Here is a 15,976-nt window from a genome sequence, read left to right on the forward strand (position 1 = left end):
AGAGTGCAGGTTTTTTTAATGTGAAAATATGTGTTATATAGCGTATTCTTTCAAAATTCTGTGAGATAATAAAATCAGTGCATCTTTTCTAAGTATGTACATCACCCAAATTGTGAGAGGAGGAGAATACAGGATAAAAATGATAAGGAAGATTACGGGGAAGAGCAAGTACGAGTTGTCTTTGAATCCAAAGCAGAATTTGACTGATGTGAAAACTTTTATGGTAGTTAATTCACCAAATTGGTAGCCCACAAGTTACTAATTGAAGGTGCCTATTCATCCTATCATAAGAGAATTAAACTTAAACTATAACAGAAGCATTTCAGAGTTCAGAGCAGTTACCACATGCTTAAGTTGGTGCTATGAAGAATAAGTGTTTGACACACAAGAACATAGAATACAATGTGAACAAATGCTGACTACTTCTCTTTATTTGTTTAATCTTACTTTATAAGAATACTCCATTTATAAATACTACTGATTGTGCATATTCTTGGAGCATGTGTGTGTGTGTGTGTGTAGGAATAGAAACCCAAAGTTTTCTCTGAATTCTCCAAGTTATTAAGGTGGAAATACTAGTTATTTGAATTATTCTACTAAATTGAGTAGTATGATTCCTCAGTACTATTATGCAATAATTGACCAGATCCCTCTGGATGCAAGAATCATTTGGAAAATTTTAATTTGTTTGGCAAGTTACTATAAAAATGTTTCTTTTCTCAGTATAATTATACATATATCCCCATTGTTTAAAACTGGTTTATAACTCTTTATAAGACAAGACATCTAGAATCTGAGAAAAAGTGGTTTAATACTTAAAGGACCATTTTCTGGTGCATAAATCAAAGATACTACTGTGCATTCATAGTCCTTGCTATCTATAACTAATACTAAAGAAGAAAGTGAAGTTGGAAAATTAATTCCAGAGCTCTGACATTCCTGTAAAGGAATAAGATTGTATATAAAATGGTTGATTGAAATGTCTAAAGAATAAAATGTCTCATGAAATAAAAGTCGTATAATGAAAAATATTAAAGTTAAATAGAATTTTTATTCTATTTAAAGGCATGGAAATAAAACTATCTGAAGATGCCAGTTGATATGTCTTAAAATAACAAAGTATTTTTAAATCAAATGATAAAATGCAGCATTGTCAAGGTTATATCAAAACTAGTAAGTTCAAGGAAAGTAAGAATCCTAGAGGAAGAAAGGGTTTGATATATATTTTAAAATACTGGATGGCTACATATAACTAGAGTTGAAAGCTAAATATAGTAGTGCCTGAAATTTGTTCTATGCAGAGCAGGTCAATATAAACACAAGTTGATATGATCATGAAATTAATTGAAGTATTATTTATAAGCATTGATAGACAAAAATTAGAAATAATTCAAATAAAATATTAAGGTAGTGTTGTGATTAATAGTCTGTGATACATCAGCATTGCATGATAGAATATAACTATTAAAATAATATTTTGAAGGTTATATACTATAGCTAAATGAAAGTGAAATAATAAGCAGTGTATATGCTCTCTTTGCATTATGTAAGAATGTATGTATATATAAATAACTACATGCAAACATTAACCTAGCTATTGTGTATGTTAAGTGACTGGTATTGAAATTTTTTAATATTAAATTGTTGCTTCATTAAATGTTTCTTCAAAAGGAAGACTCACTAAAATTTATTTTATATCCTGTTGAACTGCGGTATCAATGCATTTATGTAAAGAAAGAAAAAAGAGAAATCAACGTATTTATAATCTAGGGCATTAAAAGACTGTGCCCACCCCCACATCCATCCTCAGGTGATTTTGAAAACTAATTCTCCATTTTGTGGTTATGCTTATAGATATATAAAATCAAAACTCTAGGATTAACTAGAGTTCTTTTTTAAGGTACAAATAATACTTTAAAAGAATTCACTTAACATTGAATATATTTAATGATAAAACTTTTCCCCTCAATAAAGATTAGCTTCTTTGAAAGAAAGGATGCTTTGATTAAAGGTAGAATTAATTTGGAAGTAATTTAGTTACAGCAGTGTAGGGTAGGGTACTGAAATGAGAGACCTGGACCTCAAGATTGTGGTGAAATCTGAGGGCATAAATTAGAAGGAAGGAAAGAGATGTTCAACTTGAAAAGCATTCAGAGAACTATATATTGAATCAGTTTTCACTTTGTCCAGTCTGTCTGAAATTCTTAAGATGTTTAATATCTGAAGGGAAGAAGTAGTGATTTTGAGAAAAGTAGCAGTGGTAATGTGTCCAGGCAAAATAAGCAGACCAAGAGAAAATAGAATCCCTTCACTGTTCTATCACACTGTTTCTGGAAACCTAGAAACAAACTTTTCTCTTTCCTTGAGAATCCTTTTTTTTTCCCCCTTTGTCCTCCGTACTTTAACTTCCACAGAGAGCTAAGCTACTCTGTATATAAATGAGAACCTAGAAAAATATCCTCAAAACCTACCAAGTCTGCTTAATGAAAGTTTTATTCTTTTCCTTGCCCTAGGGTGTTAGCCTATGTAAATATACATATCCACATAACATAGCTAATAAATTACAACTCAGATGCTTTCTGTGTTTTGTAATTTAGCATCGTCTGCTTCTGGAAAATTTGGTAACAATTTTTAGTTCTGTTTCCAATCTCTGGATATATATGATCAGTCAGTTCACATTGATAACTGAAGTGACTCAATTATTTATCAGTTCACAGAACTGTGAACCCTGTATAGTGGATTAGAAATTGGGCTGGGTTTGTGGCTCAGTGGTAGAGTGCTTGCCTAGCACGTGTGAGGCACAGGGTTCAATCCCCGGCAACACATAAAAATAAATAAAATAAAGGTATTGTGTTTAAAAAAAAAGAAAGAAATCACTTATATATCATATTGCTTATCTGCTTTGTGAACACTCAGCACTTATTTTTCTGTCTCTGGCAAATATTTTATCCTATCTTTCTTATTTAAATAGTTTTCTATTATAAAGAAATATACTGAGATAACCAAAATAGTTTGTGAATATATTTCTGGACATTTAAATAAGGAAACTATTATAAGCACAGATTAGATTTACCTGTTTCAGTACTTAATACAAATGGAATACTACAGTGTAAGGTATGTTTTACTGGATTATTTAATTCCTATGGTGAAGCACAGTGGGCTGTAACAGTACACTAAACACAGAATGAGGTAAGGGGATAAGTTCACTAGGAATATTACACATATTATATGCATCTACTGTATTCTATGAAAACTTATAAGAGTAGGGCTCTTTCATATAAAATGAGATTTTTCCATAGAAAATGTGATCATATTTGGGGGGATATGGCATGAGAATATTCTAAAGGTAATTCAGGATTTTCTGACTTTTATGAAGGTAAGTAGAAGTCAAGAGGGCAGGAATTAAAATGAAAAGATGTTTTTAAAGAATACTAAAGAATTCAGATAAGAATTTTTAAACACCTTTCCTTCCCTTTTGTTCCAACTTTAAAATCCCATAAGATAAATTCTTTTTGTTTTGTGAAAATATAGAATACAGTATGATGGAACTACACATCTCAATATTATTTGACTATATTTTATTCCAGAACATCTATAGGAGACTTCTTTCACAATCTACTATAATGGCAGAAGTAGAAACACACAGGGTACTACTAACAGTAGCCACGGCAGCTGTTGTGATTCCTTTTTATTTAAAGTGGGGTGTATTGGCAATTGAATTGTTGAAATGTCATTTACCACCAGGATTGGTTTGATAATAATGCTAAAATGGAAAAGCTACTTTAATAAGCAAGCTGAGACAATAATACCTGTTTTACTTCTAATGATCCAAAAAAACAGGAAGGTTTTTGCAGAAGTATGAATGGAAATCTGAACATGCTTTTCTTTAACTTTGGGGATTTTAGGAAAGGTTATAAGGTGCCCAAAATATTATCTCAACAAGAAAATGTGTCAAAGATCTGGATATTGCCAATCATAATATAACAAATTCATTTTTTGTAACAAATTCTTGGCTTCTCTGTTAAAAATCCTTATGTGTTTTCTCCCTTGCAGTATAGCTTCAGAAGAAAAGTTAAGTTCTTTATCAGAAATAATGCAAGTTTGTAGATAAGTATTAAAGCTTATTGTACTTATACTGCACAATCCATTATGTTTAAGCATAGAGACAAATACATAAGTGAATAAGACATTTATTTATTCAAGTTACTCCATGATAATATTATGATCATGTCAGAATTTTGGGACCCCTTCTGATATTTTCTACAATGAGTGAAATAATGTAGGTTAAAATATATTTCATTTGGTTAGTGCAATGATGCTATCTTCCTATTTTAGCAATAGGTTTGTATAACAAACTAACAGGCATTCAAAACATTCTGAAGGAAAAAATGTTCTGGTTAGTTGATTTCACAAAAAGAAATATTTTTAATCATAAATCCTAGAAGTCCATAAAAACTTAGAAATTTATATTCTTACAGCTGGCAGACAATAAAGTATCAATGCACCTTATTAACACACTACATTGATTAAAGCAACAAATAAAGCAAAAGTTATTTTTGCTTTACAAAGTTTTGGAGTGGGGAGTATTTAGTAAAAAATTTCCAATCTTAATATTGGTATGGTATAAGAGTTTGCTTCACTTTTATATGTTGCTTAAATTAACAAATGATTGCAAATCAACATTTTTAACTCAGTTAATATGTACATGTATTACTTCCATGTCCTTTCTTGCTTCCATGTGTGTTCATCTTTCTCCCTTACAAGCCATTTCTCTCTTCCTTCCCAGACTGGGTTAAATGTGTTTTCAAGACTTAGTTTGGGGGTAACTGATTTGGGAACTTGTTTCTTCTCTGGGTTGGGTTAAGTGTCCCTCCTCCTCATTAGCCTCTTGATAACATCTTGTATATAATTCTCCCAAGACTGTAAGCTCCCTAATAGATAGCATATCTTTTTTCTCTTATCTCCAGTGACTGGTTATATAAATAAAAGAAGAAAAAGTAATCACTATATAAACAAAATAAATAAGAATGCATTTTCTAGGTTCTAATGTTAAAGAAAATCTGAAAACAAGAAAGATTATATACTCATTACTACTATATTACTTCATAGGTGACACAGTAATGTTTATTTCTTGATGTAGGTGTTTACTGTTGGCAGAATATGTGCTGATCGTACCAGAATTTATCATAAACTGAAACATTTTAAGTTCAAACTCTACCAGGAATGTTGCTCTCTTGCAAAGACAGAAGAAGTTGAGGATGAACAGGTTAAAGAAACAGTGGAAAGAATTTTCAGTCAGTCAAAAGAAAATGGCTGGATTAAAGAGGTAAGGTGAATATAGAAGAACCCTCTCATTCTGTAGATTCTAGAGCCTAATTATGATCAGGAAAAACCCACAAATTATTAGAAGACAGTGAAATTTAAAAGACAATCTTTTCTTCGCCCCATTTTTTTGTATTTTCTCTTCTTTCACACATTTTTTCATGCTTATCATTACCCTACCCTGAACAGATGTCCTGATATTCCAAGAATTCACTCAGTTCATCAGATAAATTTTAATTAATAAAAAGTTTGTCCCTTAGTGAAGGATCTCTATCCTTTCATATATGTATTCCATATATATGTATCCCCTTATTTTCTTTGACAAGGTATAGGACTCAACTCTGCTTGTCTGCTTCCTATTCTTTAGAACAGTTCTTGTGACCTGAGAGTGAAGAAGCACCTGGTGCCAATCTGAGGAAAGGATCTTCTCTGCCAGTTCTAATACCACCCACATCCTCTTCTTGAGGACATGGGACTGAGCAGTGAGCAATGTAACTGAAGATCAAGGGGAATGCGGAGGTTTCAGGCCATCACACTGATTTTGTTTTCCCCATATCCTGTTGATCACTAAATTTGATATCAGGAATAGAGTGGGGTTTTGAAGAGTGCACTGGATTCCCAAAGATCTACTGACAGCTCATAGCTCTGGTCTGCTCACAGAGCTTTTAGAATTGTTTATAGTGCACGAAAAGAATACTAATATGATTGCAGTCTTCTAAAACAAGTCTAGTTACATGGATAAGTAAGAGAGAACAAACAGTAGATTTCAGGCACCTCAGATCAATGGTATATTCTTTAAAAAAAAAAACCTGCTTGAGATCCATTGCCTAGGCTAGATCATAGGAAAATTTGTAGGTGGGAGCAAGGGTGGCAACAGATCTTGGCAAACAAACTTCTGCAGAGGGAAAGAAAAACAATAAAACAAATTTCTTAGAACATATCATCTTCAGTGGAGGTCTTCTAGTCTAGAGAATGACTTCATGGTTGGTTTCCATTTTGACAATAATTTTCCCACTTCATACCACCACCTAGTGATCTTGCCTACCTCTGACGCCTTGATCCTTAAGTCTTCTTTCATTCATTTTACTCTCTTCATCTTTTTATCTTTTCCTTTGCTTCTACTTTGCCTACTCCAGATCTCCTCCCATCCTGCTTGTGCTTTTCCATTTGTGCTCTTCCATAAGGGAAGAACCATCATTTATCCAGTAACACATCTTCATTTTCCTAGATGTTAAATTCTTAAGTGTTTTTATTGATGCCTTTAGAGGTTGCCAACCCTCTAGTGAAATTGGAAAACCTATTGTGATACTACAGTTAAAAAGGATTGTGTACTAGGGATAGAAAAAATCACTGTGTACTTATCATTTATATTATGTAAAATTATATATGGGAAACCTTAAATTTCTTGAAAAAACAAAAAGCATTTCCAAATCATGTACCTTCAAGAAAGCTTAACCAGGTTTGGGACAACAGAAGGGTCCTGGAATAAGAAATATATTCTTAGGGAGGAAAATAACCAAATCTCACATTATGCATATAGAGAATAACAATTAGCATTAGGCAATGAAGGCATTTCAAGATTATACATGTTTAGGACAATATATATATATTCATATTAAAATAGCAAAGAGCTTCATTTTCTTTTTGAGATTTTTCCCTCACTTTAAAAAATATTTGTCTATGAGAATTTCTCCAAAGGTTTCCTAGAAACCATGAGGTTTATAGCCAACATAAACCCATATGCAGTTTTTTGTGCTGTGATAAAATTTCAGAATTTGTCAAATTTGTTTACTCTGATTTTATCGCCCTCACTCTGTTTATCCTTCTCTGTGTGAGCCTTTATGTGACAACACTGCATGTGTTTTGTGATGCTTCCCTTCACTGGCTGCAATCTTGTGGCCATAGTTACTATGACCCTTTAGAATGTCTGGGCTCAGTGCAACTTGAATGCCTATCTCAGTGGCTATTTCTGCTTTCACCTCCCAATTAAACCAGATCCTTCTTTTGCTTTATACAAAGTATGTGTTCCTATCTTTCTGCTCCCAGCTTTTACCCACACTTTGCTTTTACCCTTACCTATCCCTTCTCTTCCAAGCACTTTTCTTCCATTACCTGAGGGTATCTCAGTGTGTTTTCAAACACCTGCCAACTAGACTTCATTCTTCTTGTTTTTACTCCATAGCACTAAATGAGGATTATCTGTTTCAGTCTATTTATACTAAAGGAATGTAGAAGTAACTCAAATATAAAAAAGAAGAAGTGATAGGAACATTTAATAAAACCAAAATACATAGCAAATACATATGTCTCATTTTTAAATAATATGTGACAGGCAAAATTCTAACAAATGTTTTTTTTTTATTAAGAGGAAAGTTCATATAATGATGAAGTTTCCTAGGAATTGAAAATAAGATTGTTGGGGTGGGGTAATAGATATATTAACACCAGGAAGTGATGAAAGTATGTTATATTAAGTCAGTTTTGCACTTGGATCTGACATAATTTTCTTATATACATATATGAATATTCCACAGTGAATCTCACCATCATGTTCATCCACTAGTCTAGGGTCCTAATTAGAATAAGATATATTCCATGCTTGTATAATTATATCAAAATGGGTTCTACTGTCATGTATAACTAAAAAGAGCCAATAAAATAAAAAATAAATTCTAAATTTATTGCATAAAAGTTATTATATAAAGAAGAACTTTAAATTATAACTAAAAACTCTTCCCTTTTCTTAAATCGTTCTGATTTCTTCTCTTTTTTCCCTACCTTTTAACTTAACTTTCCTTTTTTCCCCCCTATCCTTTAAGATGATGTTTCTCAAAACATTGCCTTTGACAGCCTATATCAAAATCACCTAGTTTGTGAAAAATATATAATCTCTGGCTTCATCTAAACTTATTGAATGAGAATCCTTGATGGTGATAAACATCCAATGTTTTAAAAATTGAGTGATTAAGTTATATACAAGGACCACTGCTTGAAAGGACATATTACATTAGATTATGTCTTCAGCTTCTCAAAGCTGCTTTGACAAATATATTCCATTCTATAGATCTAGGCTGCTACTTCTTAGTAAAGGACTCCAAGCTCCTTTTATTTTCTGACTGCTTTCCCACAGTCCCAACTGTTTATATTAGTAAGCCCATCTGGTACTATAAGAGAGTCGTCTTCATTATTAAAATAAGATCTAAACTCTCCAAATGCTCAGTGAAGAAGACCTAAGGGAGCTGTATCTTTAGGTGGAGAAAATGGCAAAAGTAATACCAACTGTCTTTTTCTCTGTTTCACTGTCCCTTTTGAGGTTTTTTCCATTTTTGTCATCAAAGCTGCTACCTTCTTGTCCCCCCTCCCCACTTTAAATCTCAGAAACACTATACTACTATAATGGTTAAATGCATGGATTTAAGTATTTGCTCTGCCATTTACTAGCAATAGAATTTGGAGGTAAGTTAGTTTATTTCTATAAATCTAAAGTTTCTATAAAACAGGAATTAAATAATATGAATTAGGATTTTGATTTTGGAATTAAATAAGTAGCACATTTTAAACATTTATTATAGGTCCTAGCAATTAAAAAGTGATCAATTAATGTTAGCTATTATTTGTAATAAAAGCAATGAGAGATTTTGCATCCTTTATATATATTGGATAGAGCCAGATACTGTGGCACACAACTGTAACCCCAGTTACTCAGGAGGCTGAAGCAGAAGGATAGAATGCCTGAGATCAGCCTAGGCAATGACCTTCTCCCAAAGTAAAATTTTAGAAAAAGAGCTAGGGACATATCTTAATGGTAGAGTGTTTGCCTAGCATGCGTGAGGTCCTGGGTTCAGTCCCACTATTGAAAAAAAAAAAAAAGATAAAAGATAAATTAAAATTTTCAGGAACAAATTTAATAAATAATAAAGAAAAACAACATAAAAGAAAAATAATAATAATAATAAAAGATAATAATAAGAAGATAAATAATAATAATAAGATAAAAGCATCAAACAACTAAACTTTTAAAGTATACATTTCTTAAAGTACTTTACTTATGTCTAGTAAAACCTATCTGAGACTAGGCCAAGAAAATTCCTAAGTAGTCTTATAAGTTATTCCTCCTCTTGTTCTTTTCTTCCTCCTTTCCTGAGAAGGTGATGTAATCAGAGATCTTGGGGTTATAAAAAAAGGTTTCATGGCCTTATCTAGAAGGAAGATGGACTCCTCATATTCCCTCCTATAGATCTCTACCACCACAAGGTTCTTAGAGATCTTCTCTCATCTTGATAGGGATAGACCCTCAGAGTTCATATCAAGAAACCATAAGATTACATAACCTCCTCAACTGAAGAAAGCATTTTGCACTCTGTATATCCCAAACTGAACTCATATATCTCTTTTGCTCCCCCAAGCTACTTGTGAAATGGCCCTGCTCTTTCTCCTACTCACTCACCTTGATATCTCAAAATCATCCTCGACTCCTCTCTTAACTTGTTCCACCCTGTTCCTTATCCTCCATCTTCATTGCTATCACTCAAATTTGGGCCCTCATGACCTAACTTGTAACCATAGGTTCATAATTGGTTGTGAAATCGTTCTAGAAAGGTTGTTTTACCAATTTCCTTAAAATATACCTCAGATCAGGTCAGTCCTCTGCTCCCAGATCTTTAGCACCATTCCATGGTCTGTTAAATTATTATTCCACTCCTAACATACTTTTTATTATCTGACCTTAATCTCTTTAGTTCAATCTTATCTCTCTCAATTCCTTAGAGTATAGTCAAAGCCCATACTTCCTTATCAAGTTACTGTTGGATGAACATGTTATCTCTTGCAGAAAAATTTGCTAACTTTTTGCCTACAAAATCTTTGTGCCAAGGACAGCTTGAATGTCATTCTTTTCCAACCACTTCAGCAAACCATGACTTCTGAACCCTCATAACATGTTTTTACTCCTTCATGACACTTATTATGATTGTTAATAGTGTAGTACTACTAAGCTCTAGTCTCCATTGGGGCAGGGAAAGTATCTTTTCGAAATTCTGTACCTTATACAGTCATTAGTTTTGACATATATGTCCTATAAATATTTTTAATGTTATTAAAGTAATTAAATTTCTACTATAAATATTATAATGGAAAATTATAATTTGTGAGTTATGAAATTAATTATACTATTGTTTGATTTTTTACCAGTGCTTTCTATGAGTTAGATATTTTTATTTGAAATTGAGTTCCTAACTATAATAAAAAGATATTTGTTCCCAATTACTATGAAATGCATTTCTGTTGTAGTTTGAAAAATGTGTGTAGTTTGAAAAGGTCTAGCTTATCTTCACTGCTTTGAGTTAAATAACTAGCTTTTTCATTGTATATGCAGAAATATGGTCAACTTGAAGAATATCTCAATTTTGCGGATTACTTTCAAGATGAGAAGTTTGACTGAATTGTAATACATTTCCTTCGGAGAAGATTTTATAAATTCCTGTAAATGTGAAGATCATGAACCTTGTTTCACTGTACTATGTGGCATTTTGTATGTTTTTTGGGTATCTTCAAGCAAAATATCTTGTTTAAAACATGTTCATTTAATTTCCCATGAAATGGCACTCTATATCTGATAAAACTTTTATCTGCTGTACATGGAAAACAAGCTTAATAATTTTTAAGCCCATAAATGTATTTTTAAAGTTATCTAACAATGCCTTTATTACAGATGACTATCAAGTGAATGAGCTAATCATGTTCTGTCAGTTTAGTAGAAATATATTGTATTTTAAAATATTTAGCCTAACATCTCTATATATTTAATGTTGAATCTCTGTTTGGGTCTATTTGTTATCCTTTTACGGTATTAAATGGTTTTCTTCACTAATATATTTTTTATTACTATCATCTAAACTGCCATAGAAGAAACCTCAATGTATCATTCAGTAAAGTCCCCTTGCTTCATAATCAGACTGTAGTTTTTCTGTTCCAAATAGAGGAGTGCTTTATGCTTTTTCTAAAGTTTTCCTTAAAAATGAATTTCGGGCCTCTGAGAGTCTTTCAAACCTCACATTCAAGAAAAATTTCATGATCTGTATTTTCATACTTTATGTTATTTCTTTTTTCTATTCAGTTTTGTGTAGATGTTAATGATTAATATATATTTTATTTTTACCCATAACTTTCCCAATATATGCGTATATGTTAGGGTCTGAAGATTCCAGAGACAAGTTCAGCTAAAAACACTTTAAAAGTATATTTTGGTATCTGCATTACTTTGCACATCTTCATTTTCCCAGAGTATAATAAACAGTTGCAGAGTGAACAAATGGACCCTGTCTATTCCATCTTTAATTATCAATAATAGTATTCTAAAAGGATCTCTTCTACTGTGGAATTTTAGATTCTTTTTCTTACTGGAAGTCTTAATTGAACCTCGCTTCATCTATTAATGAGATTCACAGCATGGACCTCAATGTATGTATATACATAATAAATATCTACATTTTGTTAAATCCTTACAAGGAAGATTAGTTCATATTTTCTGTAATTCATTTTCTGTAATTATCCCTATTATTATTTTAAACAAATTGGATTTTAAAGACTCACAAAGTGGTGAGAATACTGATGCTGATGCTTAATAAAAAATGCATACATTTTTCAAAAGTGTGAGATAAACATTTTGGTCATACATCTATATTCATTTTATTTCTCTGGAACATGGAGGAATAGTCCTTAACGCCAGGGAATAAAAATTAAGCCATAGTTAAAAGGTGAAGATGAAAGGACTCAGTTCAAAAAGAATCAAGACAGAATTATACAAATGATAGTCAAGGTGAGGAAGATGAAGGATCATGAATGATTTGTTAAAAGAAGGCCAGAGAAAATGATCTTTAAAGTTTCTCTGATGACTCTGGAAGCACCACTTTACATCTGACACATGACAAGCTTGAGATAGTGGACGAGGAAAAGGACTTCAACCTGAAAATTGTAAAACTTTTATTATTTTTAACTGTATGCAATAATTTATAAAATTAAGGCACTAATAATTCCAGGTACTTACGATAGTAGCTTATGTAATTCTGGGTCAGGCCCGTTGTTGGCTTGAATTGGTCTTTTCCAATTAGAACAGCTGATTGTTGATCACAAAATGCATACAGGTAGTTTTTCTGATGTCTGGGGATATGCTACTTTAGTGGATGTTTGGAAGATACAAGAAGCTTTTAAGTACAAAGTACATGGTAACACCAAAAGAATGACAAAGATACAGGCTGTTAGGAGTGGAGAATTAGTATGGTTTAGGGGACCCAAACAAGTAGTTTTATAAGAAAATACAAATGTCAAAAAATAGAATTAACCTTAACTGCTATTATGACATACTGTATTATATTATAACCAATATCATTGATCCAATTATAACACTAAAAATAGGTTGCAAGCTTATAAATCTCACATGACAATGTTTTTAGATCTGGGCAGTTATTTCTGCAGTATTAGTTAATATAGCATTAGATAGCTGTGTATGATGAAGATACGAGTAAGGTGAAAATAGAAAAGTAAAAGAAGTCATGATTGAAAACTAAACAGAAGTTTTGGGAAATGAGAGAAGGCATAAAACCATAAAACAGGAAAAATGAGTGGGGGGATAGTTATTTCATAATTGAGTATAGTTAACTAGGTTTCCTAACTTTGTACACTCATATTCAAGTGAGTAGTTGTATCCACTGCTCATTCCTTGCAGGTATTATGGGGCTTGTTTACCATGAGTGTTGACTGGGGGATAGTTGCACTCCTTGAGCTACTATGAGAGTAGTTTGACTTCCTTGTAATTCTTTTCACACTTGATTTTTTTTTATTTCTTACATACATGACAATAGTGGAATGCATTACAATCACAATTATCCATTCACAGCACAATTTTTTGTAACTCTGTATACAAAGTATGTTCATGCCAAATTATGCCATTATACATGAGCTCTCATTATTTTTTTGCATTACAATTCTTAATACACTTTTATACCACAATTTATCATATCTCTGTTAGTATACAAGGTATGTTGACACCAAATTCATATCTTCATACATGTATTTTGTATAATGATGAGGGTCTCCTTCCACCATCTATGCTATTCCCCTTCTCCCTCCCTTTCCCTCCCACCCCTATTCCCTATCTAGAGGTAATCTTCCTCCCATGCTCTCCCTCCCTACCCCATTTTGAGTCATTCCCCTTATATCAGAGAAGACATTGGGCATTTGTTTTGGGGGGGGGGGGGATTGGCTAAAAAAACAATGGTTAGAGGCCACGAAGTAGGTGGCAATGCCTTAACTGTATGCATGTTGTCAGGTCCCAGAGCCTCTTCCATCCTTGTCAAGGGGAGTTCTAACCTCTCTTTTCATACAACACTCACACTTGATTTTAAGGCAGCAAGCCTGATGGGTAAGAGCATAGGTTTGAAGTCAGTCTTGAGTTGGGTCCTTGTTGTATGAACTGGAGATTAATTTTATAAGCCTCAGTTTTCTCACAATTGGGGTTATTAATAGCTATCTTCTAGGATTGCAAATCAAGGGAGATCATTTATATGAAGTGCTGTGCCTGAAACCAATTTTTTTAAATAAACAGTCATAAGTGATGTGAGTAGAAATGAAGAGTCGATAATAAATGACATCTTGAAATCAATGGCTATGCTGTATAAGGGTAAATGTATGCAAAAGACATTCCAAAGAAATGTCCCATACCACTGGAATATAGTCTGAATATGTGCTTATATTATGAAACTTTGCTTCACAAGCTTTTAAGATATGTCTGTGTATAGCATAGTTCAGTTTATTACCCAATGCATACATGTACTGAAATATCTATGCTACCCCATAAATATATAAATTTTTGCATTCATTTATGTGTCATTTGATGTAAATTTATAAACCACTTTGATCTTTTAATTTATATGATTAGGGATAGCTTATTTGACCAAGAATTCCATGCTATTAATCAAAACCTATGTTACTGCAGGGTGATAGAGTGAACAGTAAAATTTAAACTTAAATATTACAATTTTTCTTTTATCAGGCATGATTGCTGAATTTCAAATACCCATAACAGTGAAAGAAGATATTGTCTAATGAATACAACTTTTAAAAAATCAAATATAAAATGATCAAAACTCTTTCACATTTAATGACACCTCATAGCAGAGTTCGCCATTCAAATTTTGTTTATTTAACAAAGATATATTTCTGCCTTCCTTCACATGAATAATAAGGAAATTAGCCTTGAATGGGGCAGACAGAAATATGTTCCCATGAAAAGCTAAATGTTTTATAGCTGAGTATCCCTAATTTAAAAATACAAAATCTGAAATGCTTCTAAAAATCTGAAACTTTCTGAGTACCAACATGATGAATTTTTGGAACATTTCAAATTTTCACCTTGGGGATATTCAATTGATATAATCTATACAAATATTCCAAAATCTGAAAAACTCAAAAAACCAAAACACTTATAGTATCCAAGTATTTTTGGATAAGGGATACTTAACCTGTATTCTATCAGAGTATACTTGCCTCCACTTCTAATCTAACATTTGTAAAAATAAAATGGAACTACAGTAGGTCAGTCTATGGGGAACTAAACTGAATAAATCCAGTCTTGAAATGTTTGCATTTATTTTGACCATTCATTTCTGTCCAGGGCTCAGTTTGAAGCAGGATCATGTTACTGAAATGCCAGAGTTGGTTTAAATTAATGAAGCTCCTCTGCTTGAGAACTCAAATCCAATGACATCCAAATTAGTCCTCCTAGATTATTTTTGGTTCCAACTTCCAATATTGTACTTACCTTAATTTACTCTCCATAATTAATTGACAAGCAGAATCCACTATACGGCTGGCTAAAAACAGGATTATCTAATATTGAGGAGAAAATGTTCTTTGTAAGAGATCTATTTGGTTTGTGTTATTAAACTTGAAAGTCATCTGGTACACGTTGATTTTCTTCATTGTATATGTAAACCAGATAGCTATAGAAATGTCTTGTCTCGCATTTGGTTGTCATAAGCAATCTTAAATTTTTAAAGAAAAAAAAACTTGTTTTTCTTCTAGAACTGGTATTAGTAATTTCACCATCCGCATAAGGATTTTATTTATCCATATTGATATGCTTTGACCACCCAGATAAACCACCCAGAGAGACACAGATAGGAGGCAGACACTACACCTGCATGCCCTTAACGAAATAGCAATGATTTCCCTTCTCTCTACACCCCTCCCAAACACATTCGCCAACTTCCTTACTAATGAACATTTCCTCAACGCTTACCGAGTTCTCGCTAGGGTGCTCAGTGGTATCATTTACAACATATTGAAAGATGAAAATGATATCCTCAGAGGGGCATAATGTAGATCTGAAAGGGAAAATACATTCCCTGGCCGGGAATTTCTTAAACATTTAGAGAGAGTGAAATAGTTGCATAGGGGTTGGGGAATTTCCCCAGTCTTCCCCGCATCACCAAGTCTGAGGCTGGGCTGAGCGAAGTCTGTTGAGATGCGCAGCTTTGGGATTTACCTCTTCAGCCACTGGGAGGCCCTCTGCGTTCCCCTTTCCCCGGTGCCTGGCTGCGATTACTCACTTGAGTAGTGGCACCAGCCTTCCACCAGGGAGCCTCGAGCGAGCTCT

General features: G+C 32.9%; 1 protein-coding gene and 1 non-coding gene across 5 annotated transcripts in view; one reads left to right on the top strand and one right to left on the bottom strand.

The window, feature by feature from the left end:
• The window catches only part of Ccdc82 (coiled-coil domain containing 82), a 33,074-nt gene extending 21,092 nt beyond the window's left edge, over positions 1 to 11,982 (top strand). For 3 of the 4 annotated variants that reach the window (XM_015489964.2, XM_048795906.1, XM_048795904.1), the window contains 2 exons: positions 5,141 to 5,326; positions 10,697 to 11,982. In XM_015489964.2, coding sequence (XP_015345450.1) covers positions 5,141 to 5,326; positions 10,697 to 10,762 — 252 coding nt within the window. In that variant the 3' untranslated portion in view covers positions 10,763 to 11,982. Of the gene's footprint in view, positions 1 to 5,140; positions 5,327 to 5,689; positions 6,167 to 10,696 lie in introns of those variants that run through there. The other variant, XM_048795905.1, reaches the window with a different exon arrangement.
• Positions 11,983 to 13,585: 1,603 nt separating this feature from the next.
• LOC125614006 lies at positions 13,586 to 13,708 on the bottom strand. The gene has a single exon (XR_007344650.1). It is a non-coding gene; the product is annotated as a U6atac minor spliceosomal RNA (small nuclear RNA).
• Positions 13,709 to 15,976: the final 2,268 nt, after the last annotated feature.

The sequence above is a fragment of the Marmota marmota genome, unplaced genomic scaffold (assembly GCF_001458135.2).
Source record: "Marmota marmota marmota unplaced genomic scaffold, marMar, whole genome shotgun sequence".
NCBI classification, from domain to species: Eukaryota; Metazoa; Chordata; class Mammalia; order Rodentia; family Sciuridae; genus Marmota; species Marmota marmota.